Below are 21759 nucleotides of genomic sequence, written 5' to 3' on the forward strand. Positions count from 1 at the left end.
GTTAAGCGTCCGCAGGACCGGGACCTGGCGCGGGCATCGCGGCGCGGTGACCCTCTACCAGAGCCTTAATCCGTGCCTCACGTCTGGTGCCGGCGTCGGTACCGAGATGCTCGAGCGCCTTGTGCTCCCGGAGCTGCGGTCGTTGTGGATTGAGGGCTTTGACGCAGACGACAACACCGCTAGCGTGTTGAAGCTTGCGCTGACGAACAGGATGGACTTCTTGGGCAGGCCTAGAGTGGAGGCACTCGACGAGCTGTCGTTTCGAGACCAGCGGTTACCGGCACTCGGAGGAGAGTTTCAGGAGGCAGAGAACGGCGTATCAAGAGCTTTTCGAGCCATGTGTGCAGAGGTTGACGTACGCGCCTGGACATGGAGGACCAAATTGGTAGGGTGTCCATATGGTAAGAGACTAATTGCGAACGTCTGTCATACACTGACGTCAAGTGCAAAAGCATGTCTCTCGTAACAAGTTCTATCAACCATCAGAACCGCTATCTCACCCGCTTTGTGGTCGGGCAGTTAACTTTTTGGTATACGAGTCGAAGGACATTGCAAGTACAGGGCTATGATACAACCTCGGTGGCTAACGCTCTCCATCTCAAACTTTCTGAACGATGTTCATCTCCTGAAACTATGGTCAGAACTCCCCCTGTGGTCGTCCAAAATCCAAGTGTACCTGGTAGTTGGTGGTCTTGCCTGTGTTGTCGTTCCGAATGGCGTAACGAGTTTCCTGACAATATGTATATGGTAAGTGGTACAACTTCGCACCAACATCGTCATAGTTAACTCACGCCATCCTCAGACTGAATGATCTCCTCGATGACGCCGGTAGAGTGCGAGACGTTCTCCGCAGCACCTGGGACAGCCAGTATCAATCACTTTGCCTCTCAAGGGGACATCTGCGGGACTGACCACCGATAGGGCGGTACTCGACCTTGTCGCCCTGCTACATGGGAAGTCATGGGAAGTGAGAATCACTGGCAGGCCTATCGAAATACACACATACCTTGTATCCGGCCATTGCTGTATATGCGAAATTGGTGGGTGTGTTAAGACGATGAAGGTTGTTGGGAGAGGACGGTATTGTTGCGTGTCCCCGACTTTCGAGGGGTTTATACACCATCTGAGGGGAGTAATGTGGTCATAGTGTCGTCAACGGAGGGTAGCTAGACTCTGACGTCGACCATCTTAGCTGTCTTCCAGAGCAAACCCGTCGCCTTTCTGAGCTAGCGACCCTGCAGAGCGGGGTACGTGACGCAATCCCCGTTTGGTGCGCCGCTGCTTCTCGTCGGGCGGTGCGTCGCGTATGCATGGCTTGCTGCGCGCGCTGTCATCGGTTCTCCACACAAAATTCATGGCAGTGGATCAGACCATGCTGGAGACGCAGCGCGAAAGCATGAGACACACGGCGGTAGGTAGTTGGCAAGGCAAGTTGAAGTTGCAACCGAACGCCAACTCAGGCTCAGATGGTGGACCTACAACACCAAGTAAGCCTTGATAATACACGATATGTGTGCTCTTTTGCAGTATCTCAGAAACGTCACTTTGCCGGAGTGGTTAACGGGATCGCCTGCTATTGCAGTTGACAGCGGTTGGGCTTTGCCCGCGAGTGTTCGAATCGCTCAGGTGACGCATTTTTGGAAGGCGGGTACAGCGAGCGCCTAAGAAGCCCGCCGTAATGTCGACAGAATGAGGTGGTCCCGACTCCCGAGCCCACGGCCGCCTTCGCCCTCCGACGACTTTCACCCACTCCCCGACCATGTCAGAACACCTCAACAGTGAAGAAGCAGACCTCCTCGAGGTAGCGTATGTCTCTCAGCTGGTGATATCATGCTCATTTTACGTCGCAGTCCGCGCTCTCTACAGCCTTCAGCCCTGCGGCTTTGCCTCGCCAGCCCGCTGTGCCTCCGCCGGCATCTGAACCTGAGCCCACACCCGCACCTGCGCCTACCTCGGAGCCTCAAGCAGAGCCCTCTGCACCATCCACAGAGCCCGAGTCGACGGAGCCCGTCTGGCAGGAGGAGTATGAGGCCCACGTCGCTGAATGGCGTGTGCGCTCGGCAGAGCAGCGCCAGAAGGCAGAGGAGCAGCGCGCCAGGTGGGAGGCCATCCGCGCGCAGGAGCGGGCAGAGGGCAAGGTCTCGGAGAGCGTGCTGAGCCTCCGCGAGCACGGCTGGGAGAACCTGAGCGCGAGCGTGACCACCGCCGCGACTGCGGCAGACTCCCCAAGCCCTGCGGACGCGAGGGACCTGGTCGCCGGAGAGGGCGAGGGCGGACACTCGAAGGAGTTCCTCGAGGTGAGCCTTCTTACGTATCTTGTCTTGTCTAGAACATGGGAACGTGGTCCCGGTGCTGACGGTGGCCGCGCACGCGCAGAGCGTCCTGCCGGGTGCCCACCCCTCGACCGCAGACGCGGACTCCCCGCCCGAAAACGAGCACTCGCAGCCCGCGTCCGAGCCGGACTCGAAGCACGAAAAGTGGGACGACATGACGTCCTCGCTCACATCGTCCTTCCCGTCCATGTCCTTCCCGTCCGACCCGCACTCGCCCTCTTCGTCTGCTCGCCGCGACCTCGCGCCGCACGCGCACCACCACACCCACCACGCGCACGACGCGGGACACTCGCACGGCCCTGGGCACTCGCATGCGCACCATGCGCATCACCACCACGAGGACGCTGAGGGCGCGCACACGGCGACGCTGTCCGTGTTCAATGCGTCGCTGAGCCCGCGGACGCGCGCGCTCGCCCTGCTCTCGAGCGTTGCGATCAACGTGTTGCTGCCGTTCGTGAACGGAGTCATGCTCGGGTTTGGGGAGATCTTCGCCAAGAACGTCGTTGTGCGCTGGATTGGGTGGAAGCTCCCGGGGACGGCGAGTGCGGCGGGCCAGCAGGGGAGTGGGAGGGTTGCGACGAACGTCGGGCTGGGGAGGAAGTAGATTTGGACGAGTCATTTGTACACATTAAACCCTATTGCTATTGCTACACGCCATTAATGGTCACCGTTGGTTTACCATGGGCATCTATTTGCACCGGGTGGTCCTGGTCATTCAGCGCGTCATCTCCGAATATGACGATATTAGCCGGCTAGCGGCGATCATGGTAGTACAGTTTAATGCTCAGCTACTTCAAATTCATCATGCCCTTCAACACCCCCTGCACAACCTCTTCCTGTCTTGCCAGCCAAAGACCGAAGGCAGGCGTCCTCAACCACCTTTCATAGAATTCCTTCTGCTTCGCGTTGCTCTTGAAAGGCAGGGGCGACCCATGAGCCTTCAGTGACGCAAAGAACGCCGCATCATTGAAAGGCTTCAATCGTCCCGGATCGTGGAGGTTCGACCGAGACTCGCTTGGTGTAGGGATGAGCGACTGTAGATAGCGCTGCAACGGCACGAGTAGTGCCGTGGTCCTCGAGGTGAAGTGTTGACGGAGTGCTTCAGATGCGTGATGTTCTAAATGATAAACAAAGGTTAAGCAGGGCCTGTTGAAAATGTGTACGATGACATACTGTCCGGCTCTGAGCCACGACATGCCTGTTCTAGCTGTTTCATGAGTGTATGGTCTCGAGACGTATATCGCTTATGCGTAGTTCTCCATCCTGGCGTGGGACCAATCATGGTAGGGCTCTTCTCACCCCGTTCCCGGCTGCTGAGCAAAGTAGAGCATATCAGCATTGACATTGTCACCCCAAGCCGTGCATATACTTACGGGACCTGCCGACCCAGACTGAGCGCGTGTGGCCAATGCTTACAGGCCCGCTCGAAGTATGGGTTCGTCACCCCCAGTAGCAGGCCTGCCTTAGGCGGTCGCGGGTTCACGAGGGAAGTGTGGTCCGCGTCGTGTATGGTGAAGAATGGGCGAAAGTCGCCAGAGAGTGGGATCTACTTGCGCAGGTGAGTTGGAGGACGGCTCGCAATTCTCAGATTGACTTACCGGACGCAGCAGGTCTCGAAGCCACCACACGGCAATGCTCGTTGCTGCTGGTGACGACCCGAAGATGAGCATGGGTTCGCTTAGGACGACGCATTCCCATATAGACCATAGATGGGTGACGACGGCCTCGAATTGGTACAAGATTGGAGGTCCAGCGGGACAAACGGAGACCAGCATCTGAAATGACGTTCCATATGATCAGGAACCAGCGTCGGGGCTAGCACGAGCTCACAGTGCGAACCTGGATATCTGTTTCCCCCATGTGAGCAGGTGGTATGGTGGACATGGCTTGCTGGGTCTCGATAGCTTGTGGGATTTCCGCGTGTATGACGGCCCCAAGAAATCCTAGCTCTACTGTGGTCCCCAGTACAGGATCCGGCCTTCTTACGTTGGCGTCAGCGTGGTCTCCACTGGATCATGCGACACCTCGTTCGGGATGTCTTCACTCACCAATTGGCGATATTATGACACGCCGCCTCCAGCATGGGCCCGCCATGATTCATGAAAGATGGTCCGAGTTTGGATATGAGGGTATAGAAAAGTGAGGGGTATGCGAGGTGAGTTAGGATCACCGTCGAGGTCTACGAGCGAGGATTAGTGACATTGGACTACGCCAAACAGGTAGGCTGACTTGTTGGTATCCGCGCTTCGAAGAAGCGTCCTTCGTCCGTGTGAAGCAGGAAAACCCATATAGGAATCCGTCAATAGTGGCAGGTCGAGGTGCGTCACTGTACCAGACTTCTGCTTCCGTAGTATCTCGCAAACGTATCCTGAAGGAGTGCGTCTGCGACCCCTCGTCGAAATGAGAGGAATCAGGGAAGGAGGAGAAGGCTCTGTGGGAAATTTGAACGTCTGAATTTCTAAACCAATAGGGCAGCAACTGACATATTCTGGGCCTCTGTGTGTGACAGACTCAGCGGAGGGTATACACTCGTGATCTTCGGGCCGACCTCGAGGTCGAAGTTCACTGTATATTGGGTCAATACACTTGCATACAAAGATAGTTGAGGGATAGTTTCCTGTCGCTAGGCCCAGTATCCATCTGCGAAGCTTCGCTACCTTCTCCGAGCCCATGGCAAGGCCGTCCAAGCTTAGCCTTGTTCTGTGCATGGGACGAGGCGCGCGGGGTAGCGTTTTGGATCGGGATATTCGCCTCCGAGCAAGGTCAGGGGATACAGGATTGAGTGGGAGAGTGGGAGACGACGGCGACGTCAATGGAGAGGTGGTATTCGGTCCGAGTCCAGGAGAGAGACGTAAGGGCGGTGGGAGCGTTGCTGAGAGAGATGGCGGAGGCCGCGAGAGGTCGCTGAGGCCGATGTCGTCCTCAACTGGGTCGTCGGGCATCGCAACGACGGTCATGGAGGCAAGTGGAGGAGGAATGGAAGGGTGACACCAGCCAATATGACCGGAGCTCACAGAGCTGAGGGAACATGCTCCACACGTGCACGCGACTGTATGCGCGACGCGTCTCAGCCGTCTCCTCAGCCTCTCACCACCATCATCCCGAGCAGGCTTCCGCGCAACCATCTCTCAGGCTCAATACGCACCCGCCTTCCATCAGCCCTGCTGCCATCTGCCTTCGGAGTGCAACCAAGATGCCTGGCGCAAACTATATGGGAGGAAAGAGGTGCGCATCATTGATAATGAGCGTCGATCCTGTTCGCAAAGTGCGGTGGCTTCGGCCTCCTTAGGAATGCCGCCCGCGCTCGCGGGAAAGACGCGACTGGGAAGGTCCAGCGCAGCCATTTTGGCAAGAAACGCTTCGAGATCCTCCGCACAGGCCTGAGCAAGGGGCAGGCGAGTGTAGGTCGAGCAACAGACCAGGTAGGAAATGGGTCAAAGGGACGCGTGGAGATATCTCTTGCCCACGCGCGACGAGACCAAGTCCCGGAGCGACAGAGCGGAACCTCAGGGAGTATGGTGTCGCAGCTATTTGCTTTTCCCTTTGCAAGTACTCCCCGTCGGTCACCTCCGAGCTCGGCATCTAGGCGTTCTAAGATCTTAAGGGCCCTTGACGCAGATAATCGTATGTATTTGTAGACTCTCGCCATATCCTCACTTACACTCTCTTGCGGAAGCACTTGCACAACGGGCCCAGGTGGATAAGATCCTCCAAATACCGGACCTCTTGGGTCTATCAACCGGGCAGGTCCGTCCTTATCCTTCACGGGCTTATCAAACGCCTCCACGTTCTTCAGGTTATAGATACGAGATGGTAAGGAGACCTCACATATACTCTTGTATTCTTCTGTGTTGACGGTTCTGATGCTACGACGGTAGGGATCGAATTATTCAGATGTCTCCCCCGGCATCCGTACACCGTGTTCCTCGACATCTATGTCACCATGCAAGGGCATGCAAGAACCGCTTGGAACCTTGCATACACGTCATACGGGAGGCACGGTATTTACCTTCGCAACGGCTTGACCCTCTACTGACGCGAGCGTGACTGCCAGAATCAGCTATATCGCAGCGGTCACCCTCTAATGCTGGGTCAACATTCGTACCAATGTACATGGAAAGCAGTCCGCCGCCGTACGACCACGATTCTGGCTATGCTGAGCACTGGCCTGATGTGCATGAAACCCTGTCCTGCTTCGAGCCGGCCAGGGCCCCTTTCTACTCGGCTTCTTCCTCTTACCTGCTGTCTCCGACTTCTTGTGAGGCTTCCGGGATGCTAGATTGGAAGCAGATGGGCACCTTTGACGAATACCGTCCTGACTTTTGGACAACTGCCGGTTCACCTAACCAAGCTCAGTCGTCCCGGTCTGTTCGCGCCAGTCTACCTCCTACGCTCGCCCAAGCCAGGTTTCTTTCTGACTTACCCGCTATAGACGAAGCATCGGCCCAGCATGAGGTCTTGTCATTACCACCCTCGGGATCGCCTGATCGCTTTTGGTCTGGCCACAGCTCTCATATCCCCGATTCCGAAGACATTCCTCAGGCGAGCTTTTCCTTGTCGCCGCCTGCGAATGCCGTCATGCAACCAACAGCGTATGGCTCTCGCATGTCGTACGACGAAGACGTAGTCTGTGATACTGGTTACTCCTCTGCCAACGACTCTACCAACGACTCTGTGTACTCTTTGCTGGGGGACTCCTTGGACTACTATGAACAAGACGACGCTTCGCCTAATGTCAACTTTCCTGATACGCAACAAATATCTCTTGCTTGCATTCTGAATGGGGCCCTCTTCGAGGACTCCGACCCATGGCGTACCCTGGACGATATTCTGGACCTTCCTCTTTCACCCGCCGTTCTCCGAGACATTGAACCCGAGCCGTTCAGTCTCGTCAGCTCATGTGATAGGAACGGTGTCGGCTATATCCCTGCTACTACCCCCGGCCCTGATACTCCGGATCTGCGGTCTATCAATCCTGAACTCTCAGCGTACGCCAACGATGAGCCTGGACAAGAAGATCACGTTCGTGACGGCCCTCGCAGCCCTCGCGAGCCCATGTCGGAAGACTCTGGAGCTGAACCCGATCTACCAGCAAACTCCTACGATCCGTCTCCCAGAACGCCTCAGCGTGCCCCCTCCAGCGACATCCCACGTGCCGCAAGTGAAGAGGTCGATGCTGCGCTGCCAACAAGGGAAATGAGCGAAGATCTCGTTCCCACCCTTGCTCTACCTCCAATTCTAGATTCGAATCTAGAAGCCTCCCTCGAGCTTTCCGTGGGTGTTATCGAGGACGAGCAAGAAGATTCGCAGATGGTGATGTCATGCAGGGAGACTTCGCTGCCGGCGGATGTTGCGGTCCAGGTTCGTCGTCCCGTTTCATGCGACTGCGGTCGTTACCGACTGCTTGGCGCTGCTCTTCCACAGGTGGAACGAAGTTGCTCTCCTATGGTCGCGGTCGATGTCGGATGTCGAAGCTGTGGCGAGCTCCAGGATGGAATGGTGGATGGTCCGTCTTTGTTCCTCGACGATGGGCCCTCGGACTCGGAGGAGTAGCAGTGCGTCTGTGAACATTACGTACGGTGATATTCAGGGACATTTGTAACATGCTTGCTGTGGTATTGAAACGCGCACGACCCTGCTTTGATGTTCGGACATTATTGGTGTGGTTGGCAACCCGCGCGGATAAGTATGTTGACTGTTTCACTGCGCTCGGTAGAAACAGCGAGACAAGGCTGCTCTTTGAACGAGCGGAATCTCATCCAGAGTAGCTATACCTGACGACTCTACTTTGGCCACCAACCTTTGAGGATACCCCGAGGGTGCCTCAGCCCAGCAGCGAACGAAACGCGAGGGATTTGACGCGACGCGATTGGTCACAGGCGCCTTCCGCGTTACGGCGCGCGTCTGCAGGCGCCTGCTGCCGGTTATCAAACCTTCAGAAACACATGCGTCCGGTTACCCCGCGCGCCTTTAAGTTCAGCGCCCCCGCCTTCGCAAACCTCCTCGCTCTGATTCGTTTCCCCGCATTCCCTCTCAAACTCCCCCTTCATCATCCAGCCTCGTCCCCATCTCTGCGCCTGCCCGCTATGTCCAAGGAGCTGCGAACACTCACTCGCGAGGAGGTCGCATTGGTACGCAGTTTAGGTTCCTCGGGTTCACACGACGTCCTTATACAGTCTCCTGTCTCCGTCCGCCAGCATAACAAGGAAGATGACCTGGTAGGTGCCAGTCCCGCAAGCGAAGCCGCAGCGGCTGACGTTTCTCGCTTCGCTTAGTGGATCATCGTGGATGCCAAGGTGTACGATGTCACCAAGTTCAAGAACCTCCACCCTGGAGGCGCTAGCGTCTTCCTGCCAGAAGATATCGGTAAGTCCCGTACGATGAGAACATCCCTCTGACTGAACGTGTTGTTCTGCGGGATATGTTTTTCCAACATATTTCGCAGGACAACGAGTCGACAATACTACACCACATGGTGGACACTGGTCGCCCTTCGGTCACCCGCTATCTGACACGTCCTATGCCAGCCAACGGAGACGAAGGTGGCTAGTGCAGCCCGAGTTCATGCATGATCATTTGCCCCACCGGGTGACGTAGGTGGTCAACTAAGAGGACTAGTGGACCCTACGGGTCCTATAGAACGTGTTCTAGTGGTTTAGACGGCAACACTCTTGGCAGACGACTGGCTACTGCTTTACAATGATAACTAACTCTTCCCCGAAACAGCTGGACAGGATGCTACGGAGGCGTTTTACGGCCTGCACCGCCACGAGGTTCTGCTAAAGCCTCAGTACAAGCGTCTGCAGATTGGCATCATCCAGGGCGAGAAGAGCGTCATCCACGGGGGCATCCCCGGAGAACTCAGTCAGGTGCCTTACGCCGAACCGCTCGGCATCACGGAGGGCTACCACAGTCCCTACTACACCGAGGTGCGTCCATCACATAGCCTGCGGGAACCGAGGCATTTTTGCGAAATTGTCGAGGGACCCGCGCTCGGCCGCTGTGATCAATGGAAATTGACGGTGATCCCGTGCACAGAGCCACCGGCGGTTCCAGCGCGCTGCGCGGAAGTTTGTCGACGAGATTCTGGCCCCCGATGCACTGGTGAGCGTCATATCTTTCAATATGGCGCTGTGCGATATTGAATGGGACGACCTAGGCCAGAGAAGAAGACGGCAAGAGGCCCAGCCTCAGCGTCATTCAGCAGATGGCGTGAGTCCAGGCTGCAGATCCCCCCTTTTCGGGCATATGCTCACTTATTCTTGCAGCGACAATGGCATCCTTGCGATGACAATGGGTCCCGGCAAGCATCTGAAGGGCCGCTCTCTGCTGGGCGGTGTGATCAAGCCTGAGGAGGTTCGTACGACGGCGTCTCTCATTTTAAGTAATGTGTGGCTGACCCGCGTTCGATATAGTTCGACCGATTCCACGAGGTACGGCGACCTCACGCCATGATGTATGCGGCGCCAGCTCATACGTTTTGCAGCTCGTTCTAGCGCAGGAGCTTTGCCGCCCCAACTGCCGCGGATACCGGGACGGACAGAACTCGGGCGCGACCATTGGGCTGCCCCCCATCATTCACTTTGGGCGTCCCGAGATTCGGGAGCGCATCGTGGAGGAGGTTCTGTCTGGAAAGAAGTTCCTGTCCCTTGCCATCTCCGAGGCGTTTGCGGGCTCCGACGTGGCTGGTCTGCGGACGACCGCTACGAAGACGCCTGACGGCAAGCATTGGATCATCAACGGCACGAAGAAGTGGATTACGAACGGCACGTTCTCGGACTAGTAAGTGGATCGAGCTGTGCCTGAGGGTTTGTGGCTGAAGTGCGTCTAGCTTCACTGTTGGGTGCAAGACCGACAAGGGTCTCACAGTCATTCTCGTTGAGCGTGGTGAGGGCGTTGAGACGAAGGCGATCAAGACCTCGTACTCGAGCGCCGCTGGAACTGCCTACATCACCTTTGAGAACGTCAAGGTTCCCATCGAGAACACGCTTGGCCCCGAGGGCAACGGCGTCTTCGTCATTCTCAGGTAACAATATGCTTTCACTCCCTCGAGAGACGCCGCTAACGGCGTCTCCCGCAGCAACTTCAACCACGAGCGATGGGCGATGTGCTGCGGTGGCGCGCGCAACATGCGCTTTATCGTCGAGGAGTGCTTGAAGTGGGTGAACCAGCGCAAGGCGTTCGGCAAGCCCCTGCATTCGCAAGCGGTAATCCGTGCGAAGCTCGCGGACATGATCTCGAAGACGGAGGCCGCGCAACACTGGCTCGAGAACATCACGTACCAGATGCAACATATGGACTACAAGCAGCAGGCACAGCTGCTCGCAGGGTACGTACACGACTCCGTCGGATCTTCCGCCACGAACGGAGCGCTGATAACCTTGCGGTACACAGACCGATAGGTCTGCTAAAGATGTACATCACGCGGTCCGCGCAGGATATTGCGCGGGACGCCGTGCAGATATTCGGCGGGCGTGGTATCACGAAGACGGGGATGGGCAAGCACATCGAGCACGTACGTACTGCGCGCAGAGTGTTGTCCCCTTCTTCTGGACGCTCACGGGTGTTCGCAGTATCACCGGACTGTGCCGTTCGATGCCATCCTCGGCGGAGGTAAGTCGAGCTGCTGTCATGACGGCGATCGTGGCGGGCGCTGACACTGGCTCGTGTAATATAGCGGAGGATGTCCTGGGCGACCTGGGCGTGAGGCAGGCGATCAAGGCCATGCCGAAGAACGCGAAGCTATAGCACTTCGGTCTGCTCCGCTCTTCTTTTTATCAACTATCGTACGGCCATGTATTATCTTGTGGTTTCGCGAATTGCATACTATAATTATACCCTTCATCCCATGAAGACCACCGAGGCCTGGGATTTACCGTGGGGGCAGGGTACCTGGGCGGCACTTTAGAGTTGTATGAGATGCCGAAAAGGATCTGAAGGCTGTCAGAGGTTCAGAGAAGCAGTGAGGAAGCGGCCGAAGACGCCAGGGGACCACCCCGAAATGGCCTCGGCGGAACAGGGATCGGTGCTGAGTCAGCAAAAAGAGCGCCAAAGAAGCGCAAACAAGGCCAGGTGACGCGCGCTACCCGCTCGTTTTGTACTCGCGAGTCTCCAGTCGTCTCGCCCACAACCTCCCTCTGCTCTCGACCACCACCTCCTCCCTCCCGTCGCTTCCTCCCGTTTCTCTCGCCCACGTCAACGCTCCCTCGTACGTCTCCCGGACCCCGCGTGCCACCGCGCCTGTGTATCTGATTGGAAGGGTGTTGGTAGAAATTGTCTCGACCTGTAACACTACTTGTAAGACCTTGTCTCCGCGTAGGACGTCGTCCTCGTCTCTGTCCTGTATCTGACCAGCCTGTCGCGTCTGTTGCCGTTGCTGCTCTCTGTCTCGTCGGTACACCACACATCCTGTCATTCCGTCGCGCACAGAACACGACTATATTCGCTTTCTGCCCATCCACTGTCCCTGTTTTGAGCACCCGCCGGCATGCCTGAAGACGACTTCGACATCTACGGCGAAGATGATGGCTTCAGCTCCATCAAGGTTGAGGTGAGTATCCCGTTGCGAATGCGTGCATATAGCCATGTTCTGACGCCATCTGCGCCCGAAGTCCCATGAGGAATTCCAGACGCCGGTGGAGGAGAAGACTCCAGCCGAGATAGCCGCCGTAGTCGCCGCCGCCCACTCTCCCGTGGTTGGGGAGAAGCGTCTAAGAGAAGAAGACGAGCATGAGCAGAGAGATGCCCAGAATGACCGCCAGAGCATTCCCGGCTTCAAGTCCGACTCCCCCTCAGCAAGCATTCCAGGTAACCCCTCGTCAAACGCGAATGGCGCGCAGAACGGGCAGGTGGCCAACAGTGATGCTGGAGGCGGAAACAAACTGGACGCTCTGTATATTGGTGATCTCCAATGGGTCTGTACTTCTTCATGTTTCTCTAGTCATGTATGCACTATATCTGAGACCACCCGATGTATGCGCTTGTTTCACAGTGGACGACTGATGAGGACTTGCGGCAAGTCGCCCTCACCCTCGGTGTCGTACTCGACCACAAGGATATCACGTTCTCCGAGCACAAAGTTAATGGCAAGAGTAAGGGGTAAGTGTGTGCAGCACCGGCGCATATATGCAGGTACTGACCTGAGAAATCACGCGTAGTATCGCGTACATCGAGTGCCACGGTGCCGCAAATGCGACCACCCTGAAGGAATGGTTCGATAGCAAGTACGTGGCTATTCTGCTTCGACGCGCGCATGTACTGATTGATGTTCGTAGCGAGTTCCAAAATCGCCGTGCTTCGGCAACATACACGGCCACCTCTCAAGGCAATCCGTTCCGCACTCTCCCCAAGGGTAAGTCGTCCGTTCATCATTCCCGCGAGCATCGATACCAATTTCACCGCCACAGAACCTCCACCCCGCGAGCAGCGCCACGGGAATAACGCCGGCGGCGGCGGTAACGCCCGTGGGGGAGGCAACTTCCGCGGTGGCGCAAACGGTGGTGGCATGGGCGTACCGCCCATGATGAACGGCGCTATGCGCGGCGGCGGAGGTATGATGAACGGCGGCATGCGAGGTGGTATGCCCAATATGATGGGCAACTTTGGCATGGGCTTCGGCATGGGCGCAGGCTTCAACGGCATGGGTGGTGGCGGCGCCGGCTTTGGTCGCGGGGGTATGATTCCTCAAGGACCCCGCGGCGGCGGCATGATGGGCGGTGGGGGCGGCTTCAACGGTGGTCGCGGAAACATGATGGGTGTCGGCGGTACGACTGCCTGAGTTCTCTGTATTTTTACGGATCCTGATGTTGACTCGCGATGTTTTCATAGGAATGGGCATGATGCCAATGGGCGGCCGCGGCGGCTTTGGGGGCGTACAGGGCCACTTCAACCCGGCGTTCATGCAGGGCGGTGGCGGCGGCGCCCCGCTCGGGCCCGACGGCCCCCGCAAGCGGTTCAAAATGGACGACAGCGGGTGAAGACGATGTGGCCCCGCGGGACGATCGCTCTATGTATATTTTACCAGTCTCCCTTCACGCTACGCTGCCTCGTCGCCCTAATCACCCCTTTCCTCGCTTACCTGCACTCCCTGATTCTCCGTCCCTAGTCGCGCTCGTCACAATGTCTTGCTTTCGCGATCTGTCGTCGTTCTTGTAACACTTATATCGGATCTATATGGAGAAGTTAACACCTTTCCAACGTGTCACCCACTTCAGATTCACTGAGCAAACACGATCCTCGTGAGGAGTTCGGTCCCAGTTGGTGGTGATAATGTGCGTGACAACGGCTTGTGAATGTCAGAAAGTATATATGTTGTTACAGTCCAGGGGATATACAAGATGTGTATACGAAGTATGTGCGGTTCTTCTACAGTAATGATGCGGGTTTGTAATGGTGGTGTGCAATGGGGATCAGCAGGAGCAGTGTGCGACGAGCGAAGGCAAGAGAGCAAGATACAGGCTGCAAATGGAAGATAGAAACGCATGGGATAACATATGTCGACGTCGCCAGTCCTTCGATCAGCACCCCGGCGCATGAGTTCATGGGGTACCTACATATATCGTGCGCCGTTCAGTACGAGCCGCGCTTCTCCTTCTCCTTCCGCCGGCGCCGCTTCTCGTCCTCGTGCCGCCGTTCTTCCTCCATGGCGAGCTCGTCCTCCTTCTTCGCGAGGCGCATACTGCACCCGGACCATTATTGATGAGCTGCGTGTACACACGATTTGTGCGAGGGACTGACCTTCTCAGCTCCTCCTTCTCGACGTCGAACGCGCCAGCCTCCATATCCTCATCGTCGCTGTACACATCGCGCTGGATGTACGAGGAGCGATCCTTGCCGAAAAGCTTCCAGATCTCGCTGCTGATGTCATTGCGCGCGGACCCAGCGGCCGCAGGGCGGCGCTTGGTCGGAGGGGGCGAGAGGCTTGAGGACGGCGAGCGTGGCCGCTTCTTGATAGGTTGCCGGCTTGCTGGAGCGGCGGACTTGGATGGAGCGGACGTGGGGGGACGGGGCGCCTTAGCGCTGAAAGAACTGACAGTTGAAGGTTTGCCGTTGGTGGTGGCCTTCGATGCACTCCCGAACTTCCCTGGGGCACTTGCGCTGCCTCGCGCAGCGGGAGGAGTGCCTTTGGGAACAGATTGCGACTTCGATGCAGATGTGAGCGGGTGTGGGGAGGCGGAGCCGCTGGCGGCCTTGGATTGGCTGCTCGAGGAGGGCCCTGCGACGGCGGGCGTGTTGGCACGAGAGGTGGACGTGGACGTGGTGGGCTTCTTCGCGGTGTCCTTCTTGGCCTTGCCGAACCAGTCGCTGAACTCGCGCGCCTGGTCGCCGTCGAGGACCTTGCCCTGCCGCAGCTTCGCGTTGTCCTGCACGATCTCGTCGATGGTGCGTGTATCCCGCTTCTGCTGGTTCACCATGTAGAGTGTCACGGGCTCCGCCGCAATGCGCTCTTTGACCGACTGGCTCCGTCCCGGCGATGCTTGCGAAGACAACCCCAGAGTCTTCGTCGTGATGTCGACCGCGCCACCAGGAAGCCTTCTCCCAGGCTTGCTATACCCCGAGCCTGCCGTCGTCCGTCTGAACGAGCCTTTGCTGCCTCGCAGGTCCGCCTGCATGCGTCGTTGGCGCTTTTCCTCGCGCGTGAGCGCGGAGGCTGCGCCGTCGTCGTCGTTCGAACGGCCCCCACGGGCAGAGCCAGAGACTGGATATCCGCTCTTGTCCGTGCGCCCTCCTTTGGGGCCATACCGCAGGGCATCCCGCTCCTGCTCTGCGCGGCGCTCCGCCTCGCGCTCCTTCGCCTGCCGCTCCTCCTCCCGCCGCCGCCGGCGCTCCTCGTCGCGCTTCTGCTCCTCGAGCCGCTTCAGGCGGAGCTTCGCCTGCACCTCCTGCTCCCGCCGATCCTTCTCCTCTTGCTCCTTGCGTTTCTGGGCCTCCTTCTTCTGCCGCTCAGCGAGGGCTGACTGCACGGCGGCCTCTGATTGTCGGGTCTGGGAGACACTGAGTGCCATGAGAGCTGCGAAATTAGACATGTTGTGGTCGTGGAGGCGTGAGGTCTTGAAGAGCCAGGCAGTAGGTAGTCCGAGTAGTATATGGCGTCCAGAGCCGAGAAAAGGGCGTGAAAGAGGAAACCTGAGTCAGTAGCAGCAAGGACGATGGAAGTGGTAGGGTCAGCACACAGTGGCGTTCGGCGTCTATTACGGCCCTTCTTGCAACGACTACTGTTTGGTCCTGTTTGTGCACTGCCACTAGCCATTGCGAGGTTTCTCCAGAGCTCCGAGTTTCCTTGCTCTTGATTTCGCTCGTCTCTTGGCCATAACATTTGCTATCTCTGCTTTGTTGCACGGAACACCCTTGAAATTTGTTTTGTGTCTTTCTTCGAATCTTGAGCCCAACGATAGATCCTCTGGTTCAAGACCGGCGCTCAAAGGTCTATTTGCGACAAGGTCATCCAAATTGGGTCCGGCAGGGCGCCACGTTGCGTCCATTGTACTTGCTACCAACCCATATCCTCGATGTCAAATCGCGAAGAACTTTATCTGCAGCCATCGCAGGAACCCAAATACATCCCGTGCCATACAGTGTATGTCCCACCCTTGGTCGCAGCATCAGGCTGCGCGGCGTCAAGACCTACATATCCGAGCGGTGGAGAGGATTCTGTCTCTCATCGCTCATGCGTCTTTCCGAGGCTAAGCTACGGGCGTGAAGACGTCAGCGCCGTCGATGAATGTACGTATAGCAGCCAGGAACCCCGTAATGTCTGTGAATGATATATTTCTTCCGTAGCAGAAATGTCATCCCACCGTACTATATACGCCTCGGAGCGGAGGACCACGACGTGCGTACCTGTACTAACACCCGCCGCAGCTACACTGTGATCAAATCCGCAGACGCCTGTCTTGCTTGTGTATCAAATATAGCTGCGCGCAAAATGTATAAAGGGACCCACTCACGAATGAATTGAGACTACTCATCCTCGTCACTTCAGTAATGTCTTCTGTCCCTGCGCTCGTACTGCTTGCTTTCTCCGCAATATCCGCAGGATTTGCGGCAAATACCACTCAATGTCGCTGTCTTCTCGGTGATCCTTGCTGGCCCTCCCAAGCCGACTTCGATTCGTTGGCACAACAGGTCTCCCAGCCTCTCCTCCACCCCTTGCCTCCGGCACAGCCGTGCTACGTCGACGCAAACTCGTCTCAATGCGCCTCTATTTTGACCAACTGGACTGACGGCAATTGGCGAGCTGAACAGCCTGGCTCGATGCAGAACACCAACTTCGAGACATTCACGTTTTTCAACGGCACCATCGACGCTTGCTACCTCAACTTCACCCTCGGCATTCCTTGCCATCAAGGGAGCGTATCCGTCGTTGGCGTCAACGCGCGCACCGCTAGCGATGTCCAAGCTGCGGTGAACTTTGCCGCGAAGCATAACCTTCGTCTTGTCGTGAAGAGCACAGGGTAATAATTTCCCGCACCAGAGACCTATCGCGACTAAGCACTCGTTACAGGCACGATTATTTGGGACGGAGCGACGGCAGGGGTTCTTTCATGATATGGACTCATCACATGAAGAATATCACCATGCATCCCAGCTTCCAGCCAACAGCAGCGCCTCAAAACGAGACATATGAACAAGGTATTCCCTCAAGTTCATGACGCCTTCGCACATCCTGATTTTTTGTACTACAGCCATTACTGTCGGGGCCGGCGTGCAGTGGCATGAGGCCTACGCGGCCGCTAACGCCTCCGGGCGAGCAATGGTCGGTGGAGTATCGTCCGGGGGCTCTGTGAGTGCAGGCGGCGGTTGGCCTCTCGGGGGAGGACATAGCGCTCTTTCGCCGACCTACGGCCTTGGTCAGCGGTCTTTCTATCTCGTTGCCCTCCGCACTCATCTAAACGCGCCCCTTCAGGTGTCGATAACGTGCTCGAGATCTCCTTGGTCACAGCCAACGGCACACTCCTCATCGCCAACACCCACGTCAACTCCGATCTCTTCTGGGCTCTCCGGGGCGGCGGAGGCGGTACGTTCGGTGTAGTCACCTCGGTAACATACCGCACGCATCCTGTCGTGCCCGTCATCGGCGCCTTCCTCCTCGCCAACATCACCGGCTCGCAGCCCAACGCTGCCGCTCGGGAGGCGTTCACAGAGCTGGTGCGCATCACCCCGAACTTGACGGACGCCGGCTGGGGTGGATACACCATGTTCGAGGTAGGCGACAACATGATCTCAGTCACTCTGACGTACATCATCCCGAACGTGTCCTGGGAAGAGGCAAACACGACAATTCTTCCCTACCTCAACTTCGTGCAGGCGCTCGCTGCGAACTCGAGCTCGGATCCGAACCCCTTGATCGTGACAGCCGCGTTCACGGCGCCGTTTACCTCGTTCCTGGACTGGGACGCACAGGTGATTCCAAAGACTGGAGATGTGGGCTTCAACACCGAGCTGGGGTCTTGGCTCCTCCCCCGAAGCACCTTGAAGAGTGCGCCCGAGGTCGTGGCAAACACCGTGCTAAACACCTCATTTGCCTACTAGTATGTGCACCGGCTCACGTCTTTACATCCTCCTTCTTGACGTCCGCCTCTATTACATGCAGCCCCGTTGCAGGAGGAGCAGTCTCCCGCGTCGACCCCGATGCAACTGGCCTGAACCCAGCCTGGCGTACGGCTAACGTGCACGTCATAGCGGCGACGAATTGGCCCGAGGGCGCGACCTCCGCGACGATCAATGGACTACGCCAGGATCTGGAGGACAGCACCGCACGGCTGCGGGCCCTCGCCCCAGAGTCAGGCGCATACTTAAACGAGGTATGCACGACAACACCATGTTATCGCTCCCCCTCGTCACAATTCTTCATACTGACGGTACACTAGGCGTCCCTGTTTGAGCCCGACTTCAAGCACTCGTTCTTCGGATCCCACTATGACGCGTTGCGGGCGATCAAGCAAGTGTACGATCCGCTGAGTCTCTTCGTCGTGGCAGAAGGTGTGGGGTCAGATGAGTGGGATAAGGAGTTGAGGTGTCGTATCTAACTTGATGCTGTATACCAATCGGGAATCCTGACAATTTTTAACATGCCGACGGATTTTTGCCCGACTTCTGAGAGGGACGGGCTAGGTTGAATCATCGGGGCTGCTTTCCTTCATACTGATTCCCTATCAAGTAGGACGCTGTGCGGGGTGCCACATCTCCACCCTAGCTTCTGAGCCCACGGAGCGCCCATTGGGTGCGTGTAATACCATGCATACCGTGAGTCTTTTGAACATCAAGCTGCGCAACTTCATGATCACAGACTGGCAGCCAGATAAACGAAGAACTATTCAACACCGCAGCTACACACAGCGTATTCAGTAGTCACGCGGCGCAGATACTTGTACGCCGTCTTAAGTCCTCCATATTGAACCTGTGACTTATTTTAGACCGTTTGACAGACGGCCAAACAGTCCTGCACGCGAAAGCGCCCCTGGCGTACCAGCGTTTATATCGGAGTCACTGTCGATCACGCAGCTTCGCCGTCAGCTGCGCAGGTCTGTTATCTACACGCAGCCAAGCAAGGTGCATAAAAGGAATTGCTTCGTTCATGCCCCTAGTCGGCGTCACTAAGTCTCCCTCAGTGCAACTCGTCTCCGACGACCATGCGTCTCCCGGGAGTACTCGCTCTGCAAATTGCCCTTCCTATCCCCGCGGGGTACACGTGTACGACCCAGTGCCGCTGCCTTGTCGGCGACGACTGCTGGCCCTCCCAATCCGACTTCGACACATTGGCGCAGAAGGTGTCTCAGCCGCTCATCCACCCCACGCCATTCGCACAACCCTGCTATGTCGACGCGAACTCGGCCGAATGTGCCGTTATTATCGCCAACCAGACTAATAGCAACTTTCGGGCGGATCAGCCAGGCGCAATGCAGGAGCCCAACTTCGAGACGTTCACGTTTCCTAACGGCACCATTGATGCTTGCTACCTGAACGTCACCCTCGGTATTCCGTGCCATCAAGGCAGTGTGTCCGTTATCGGCGTCGATGCCCGCACTGTTGAGGACATTCAGGTGGCGGTGAAGTTCGCCGCTGAGCACAACCTCCGTCTTGCAGTCAAGAACACAGGGTGAGGTGCATCCTCGTCTTCGCAGCATGGACAAGACTGATATTTCTGCAGGCATGACTTCTTCGGGCGAAGCCATGCGCGAGGCTCCTTCGTGATCTGGACTCACCACATGAATAACCTTACCATGCACGAAAGCTTCCAGCCGACCGCGGCACCCTCGAACGAGACATACGAATTTGGTAGCTGATTTTCGCGCACACGAGACCCGTATATCCCCTGATCATCAACGCCCCAGCTCTCACCGTCGAAGCCGGTGTACAGTGGCATGAAGCATACTCAGCCGCTGATGCATCTGAGAGGACCATAGTCGGCGGAGTGACGGCGGGTGGTTCAGTGGGTGCAGCTGGAGGTTGGCCTGCCGGGGGAGGGCATAGTGCTCTCACCCCGACCTTCGGCCTCGGTCAGTGATACTCCCGCTATCGTCAAAATTGTACGCTCACCAAAAATGTTGGCACCTAGGCGTCGACAATATCCTCGAGATGACAATGGTTACCGCCAACGGCACATTCCTCACTGCTAACCCGCACGTGAACCCCGATCTCTTCTGGGCCCTCCGAGGCGGCGGCGGCGGGACCTACGGCATAGTCACCTCCGTCACGTACCGCACGCACCCCCGCGTACCCGTCATCGGCGCCTTCCTCAGCGTCGGGGCCAACACCTCCCAGCCGACTGCCGCCCTCCTCGCGGCGTTCACCGAGCTCGTGAGCATAACCCCGAGCCTCACGGACGCCGGTTGGGGCGGATACACGGATATCATCGTCCCTGCGCTCGCGGGCTCTGGCGCAGTTAGGTTCGCGATCGCGTACATCGTCCCGAACGTGTCGTGGGTGGCGGCGAACGCGACGATCCAGCCCTACTTTGACTTCGTCAATGCGCTCGCTGCGAACTCGAGCGGCGACGCGGCCCCGACGGCGGTCTCCTATGCGTTTACCAAGCAGTACGCATCGTTCTTCGACTGGTGCACGCACAACATCGCCGAGACTGGGGGCGTCGGTTCCAACCTCGAGCTTGGGTCGTGGCTGCTGCCTGGCACGGCGCTTGAGGGGAATCCACAAGGCGTGGCGGAGACTGTGCTGGAGACCACCGCGTCGTATCAGTACGTGTCTTATGCGGCGTTAAAATGTCTCGTTACTCACATCTTCTGCGCTTGTAGTCTCGTCGCAGGGGGCGCAGCCTCGCGCGTCGACCCAGATGCGTCTGGGCTTAACCCCGCCTGGCGCAAGGCCGTCGTCCACGTTGTCGGCGGAGCCACCTGGGCGGACGGCACGACCTCGGATGAGATCAACGCACTGCGTGCGGCTTTGAGCGATCGTAACGCGAAGCTGCGCGCGCTCGCTCCGGAGTCTGGCGCATACTTCAACGAGGTGCGTACAATGCAGTAATTGGCAAGTGACCAGCGCAGTGCTGATTAATGGAATTTCCTATGATTAGGCGTCGCCGTTTGAGCCCGATTTCAAGCAGGCGTTCTTCGGGTCGCACTACGACCGATTGAGGGCGATCAAGGAAGTGTACGACCCGCAGGACCTGTTCATAGTCACGGAGGGTGTTGCGTCGGACGAGTGGGACTCGACGCTGAACTGTCGCGTCTGACTCGCTGCTGTACACTGATCCTGACAAATATCCACATACTAAAGCATTTCCTCTGGTTCATGAGGGGGAGCCGGGGTCAGACTGACTCCTTCGCCTTATTGGTATGGAATTCTCTTTTTACTGATCGTTTACACCGCTTCCGGCTCGGTCTCCACGGAGTCCGTATGAAAGGTGATTTCAGATGCTGTTGTGCCGCTGCGCAGTGATATAAGAAACGCAGATAGGCCTCTAAGATATATTGGCGGTACCATGCCCCCGCGGTGGGAGATGTGACGGCGTGGCCTTTTCAAAGGTAAGCAACGCATCCCTTCTTTCGAGTTCACCGTCTCCTTTTCTGACCTAAAACTTCGCGGCTTAGCAGGGAATACAACGCTCTCGACCCGTCAGCGCGCAAACGACATCCCTGCATATTATTCCTCCGGCCATTGCGACGGGGGCGGGATGCAAATCAAGATATATGCGGTCATTTGCTCCGGCCGTCGTGCACGTTCTCTGTCGATCTAGGTTTTGCGCCCGTCATAATTGGAGCCAATGGTGTACCGCTCAACGCGGCGAGCGTAGTATGTGTCTCTGATTCCCTCACTCATCGGACTGAATAGACCGTACAGTGCCATCCGCCCCTCAAGTCTGCTGTGGGCCTGGGTGTCACCTCTCCATTCTAGCCTCTGAGCTTCCGGAGCGGCCGCGCCCGCCGGGTGCGTGTAATACGGTGTACACCGTGAGTTGGCGTTTGGATAT

The 21759-nt window shown here is 57.3% G+C and overlaps 9 protein-coding genes and 1 non-coding gene across 10 annotated transcripts; 7 read left to right on the top strand and 3 right to left on the bottom strand.

The window, feature by feature from the left end:
- Positions 1–598: 598 nt before the first annotated feature.
- Positions 599–1021, bottom strand: TRAVEDRAFT_48376 (uncharacterized protein; the record flags this gene model as incomplete). The annotated part of the gene is made up of 5 exons (XM_008041094.1): positions 599–625; positions 677–730; positions 792–856; positions 913–946; positions 1007–1021. 5 exons carry the CDS (start codon positions 1019–1021, stop codon positions 599–601), a joined length of 195 nt encoding a protein of 64 aa, XP_008039285.1.
- A 518-nt stretch (positions 1022–1539) lies between these two features.
- Positions 1540–1632, top strand: TRAVEDRAFT_t113. Its single transcript has one exon. It is a non-coding gene; the product is annotated as a tRNA-Ser (tRNA).
- Positions 1633–1735: 103 nt separating this feature from the next.
- On the top strand, positions 1736–3007 carry TRAVEDRAFT_59063 (uncharacterized protein). Its single transcript, XM_008041369.1, has 3 exons — positions 1736–1801; positions 1851–2297; positions 2377–3007. The coding sequence occupies exons 1-3, from the start codon at positions 1760–1762 to the stop codon at positions 2935–2937; spliced, it is 1050 nt and encodes a 349-aa protein (XP_008039560.1). The 5' UTR covers positions 1736–1759; the 3' UTR covers positions 2938–3007.
- Positions 3008–3121: 114 nt separating this feature from the next.
- Positions 3122–5056, bottom strand: TRAVEDRAFT_72463 (DUF1630-domain-containing protein; the record flags this gene model as incomplete). The annotated part of the gene is made up of 9 exons (XM_008041370.1): positions 4951–5056; positions 4817–4898; positions 4563–4764; positions 4382–4512; positions 4173–4311; positions 3932–4108; positions 3707–3879; positions 3507–3646; positions 3122–3450 (listed from the first exon to the last, which is right to left on the bottom strand). Exons 1-9 carry the CDS (start codon positions 5039–5041, stop codon positions 3122–3124), a joined length of 1464 nt encoding a protein of 487 aa, XP_008039561.1. The 5' UTR covers positions 5042–5056.
- A 1549-nt stretch (positions 5057–6605) lies between these two features.
- TRAVEDRAFT_48379 (uncharacterized protein) lies at positions 6606–7886 on the top strand (the record flags this gene model as incomplete). Its single annotated transcript, XM_008041095.1, has 2 exons — positions 6606–7694; positions 7758–7886. The coding sequence occupies 2 exons, from the start codon at positions 6606–6608 to the stop codon at positions 7884–7886; spliced, it is 1218 nt and encodes a 405-aa protein (XP_008039286.1).
- Positions 7887–8419: 533 nt separating this feature from the next.
- On the top strand, positions 8420–11176 carry TRAVEDRAFT_72464 (acyl-CoA dehydrogenase NM domain-like protein; the record flags this gene model as incomplete). Its single annotated transcript, XM_008041371.1, has 14 exons — positions 8420–8464; positions 8531–8551; positions 8609–8699; positions 9060–9262; positions 9372–9437; positions 9493–9545; positions 9602–9689; positions 9749–9766; positions 9820–10115; positions 10165–10359; positions 10414–10662; positions 10728–10848; positions 10907–10946; positions 11011–11176. 14 exons carry the CDS (start codon positions 8420–8422, stop codon positions 11079–11081), a joined length of 1557 nt encoding a protein of 518 aa, XP_008039562.1. The 3' UTR covers positions 11082–11176.
- Positions 11177–11473: 297 nt separating this feature from the next.
- Positions 11474–13526, top strand: TRAVEDRAFT_29466 (uncharacterized protein). The gene is made up of 8 exons (XM_008040923.1): positions 11474–11630; positions 11763–11883; positions 11945–12247; positions 12325–12431; positions 12491–12556; positions 12608–12684; positions 12740–13096; positions 13161–13526. The coding sequence occupies exons 2-8, from the start codon at positions 11821–11823 to the stop codon at positions 13307–13309; spliced, it is 1122 nt and encodes a 373-aa protein (XP_008039114.1). The 5' UTR covers positions 11474–11630; positions 11763–11820; the 3' UTR covers positions 13310–13526.
- A 112-nt stretch (positions 13527–13638) lies between these two features.
- TRAVEDRAFT_169043 (uncharacterized protein) lies at positions 13639–15489 on the bottom strand. The gene is made up of 2 exons (XM_008041372.1): positions 14070–15489; positions 13639–14010 (listed from the first exon to the last, which is right to left on the bottom strand). The coding sequence occupies exons 1-2, from the start codon at positions 15356–15358 to the stop codon at positions 13902–13904; spliced, it is 1398 nt and encodes a 465-aa protein (XP_008039563.1). The 5' UTR covers positions 15359–15489; the 3' UTR covers positions 13639–13901.
- Positions 15490–16316: 827 nt separating this feature from the next.
- Positions 16317–18361, top strand: TRAVEDRAFT_48383 (FAD-binding domain-containing protein; the record flags this gene model as incomplete). The annotated part of the gene is made up of 6 exons (XM_008041096.1): positions 16317–16786; positions 16837–16964; positions 17018–17182; positions 17239–17863; positions 17926–18136; positions 18203–18361. The coding sequence occupies 6 exons, from the start codon at positions 16317–16319 to the stop codon at positions 18359–18361; spliced, it is 1758 nt and encodes a 585-aa protein (XP_008039287.1).
- Positions 18362–18964: 603 nt separating this feature from the next.
- Positions 18965–21021, top strand: TRAVEDRAFT_48384 (FAD-binding domain-containing protein; the record flags this gene model as incomplete). The annotated part of the gene is made up of 6 exons (XM_008041097.1): positions 18965–19431; positions 19483–19610; positions 19667–19831; positions 19891–20527; positions 20585–20795; positions 20863–21021. The coding sequence occupies 6 exons, from the start codon at positions 18965–18967 to the stop codon at positions 21019–21021; spliced, it is 1767 nt and encodes a 588-aa protein (XP_008039288.1).
- Positions 21022–21759: the final 738 nt, after the last annotated feature.

Source organism: Trametes versicolor (assembly GCF_000271585.1).
Source record: "Trametes versicolor FP-101664 SS1 unplaced genomic scaffold TRAVEscaffold_7, whole genome shotgun sequence".
Taxonomy (NCBI): Eukaryota; Fungi; Basidiomycota; class Agaricomycetes; order Polyporales; family Polyporaceae; genus Trametes; species Trametes versicolor.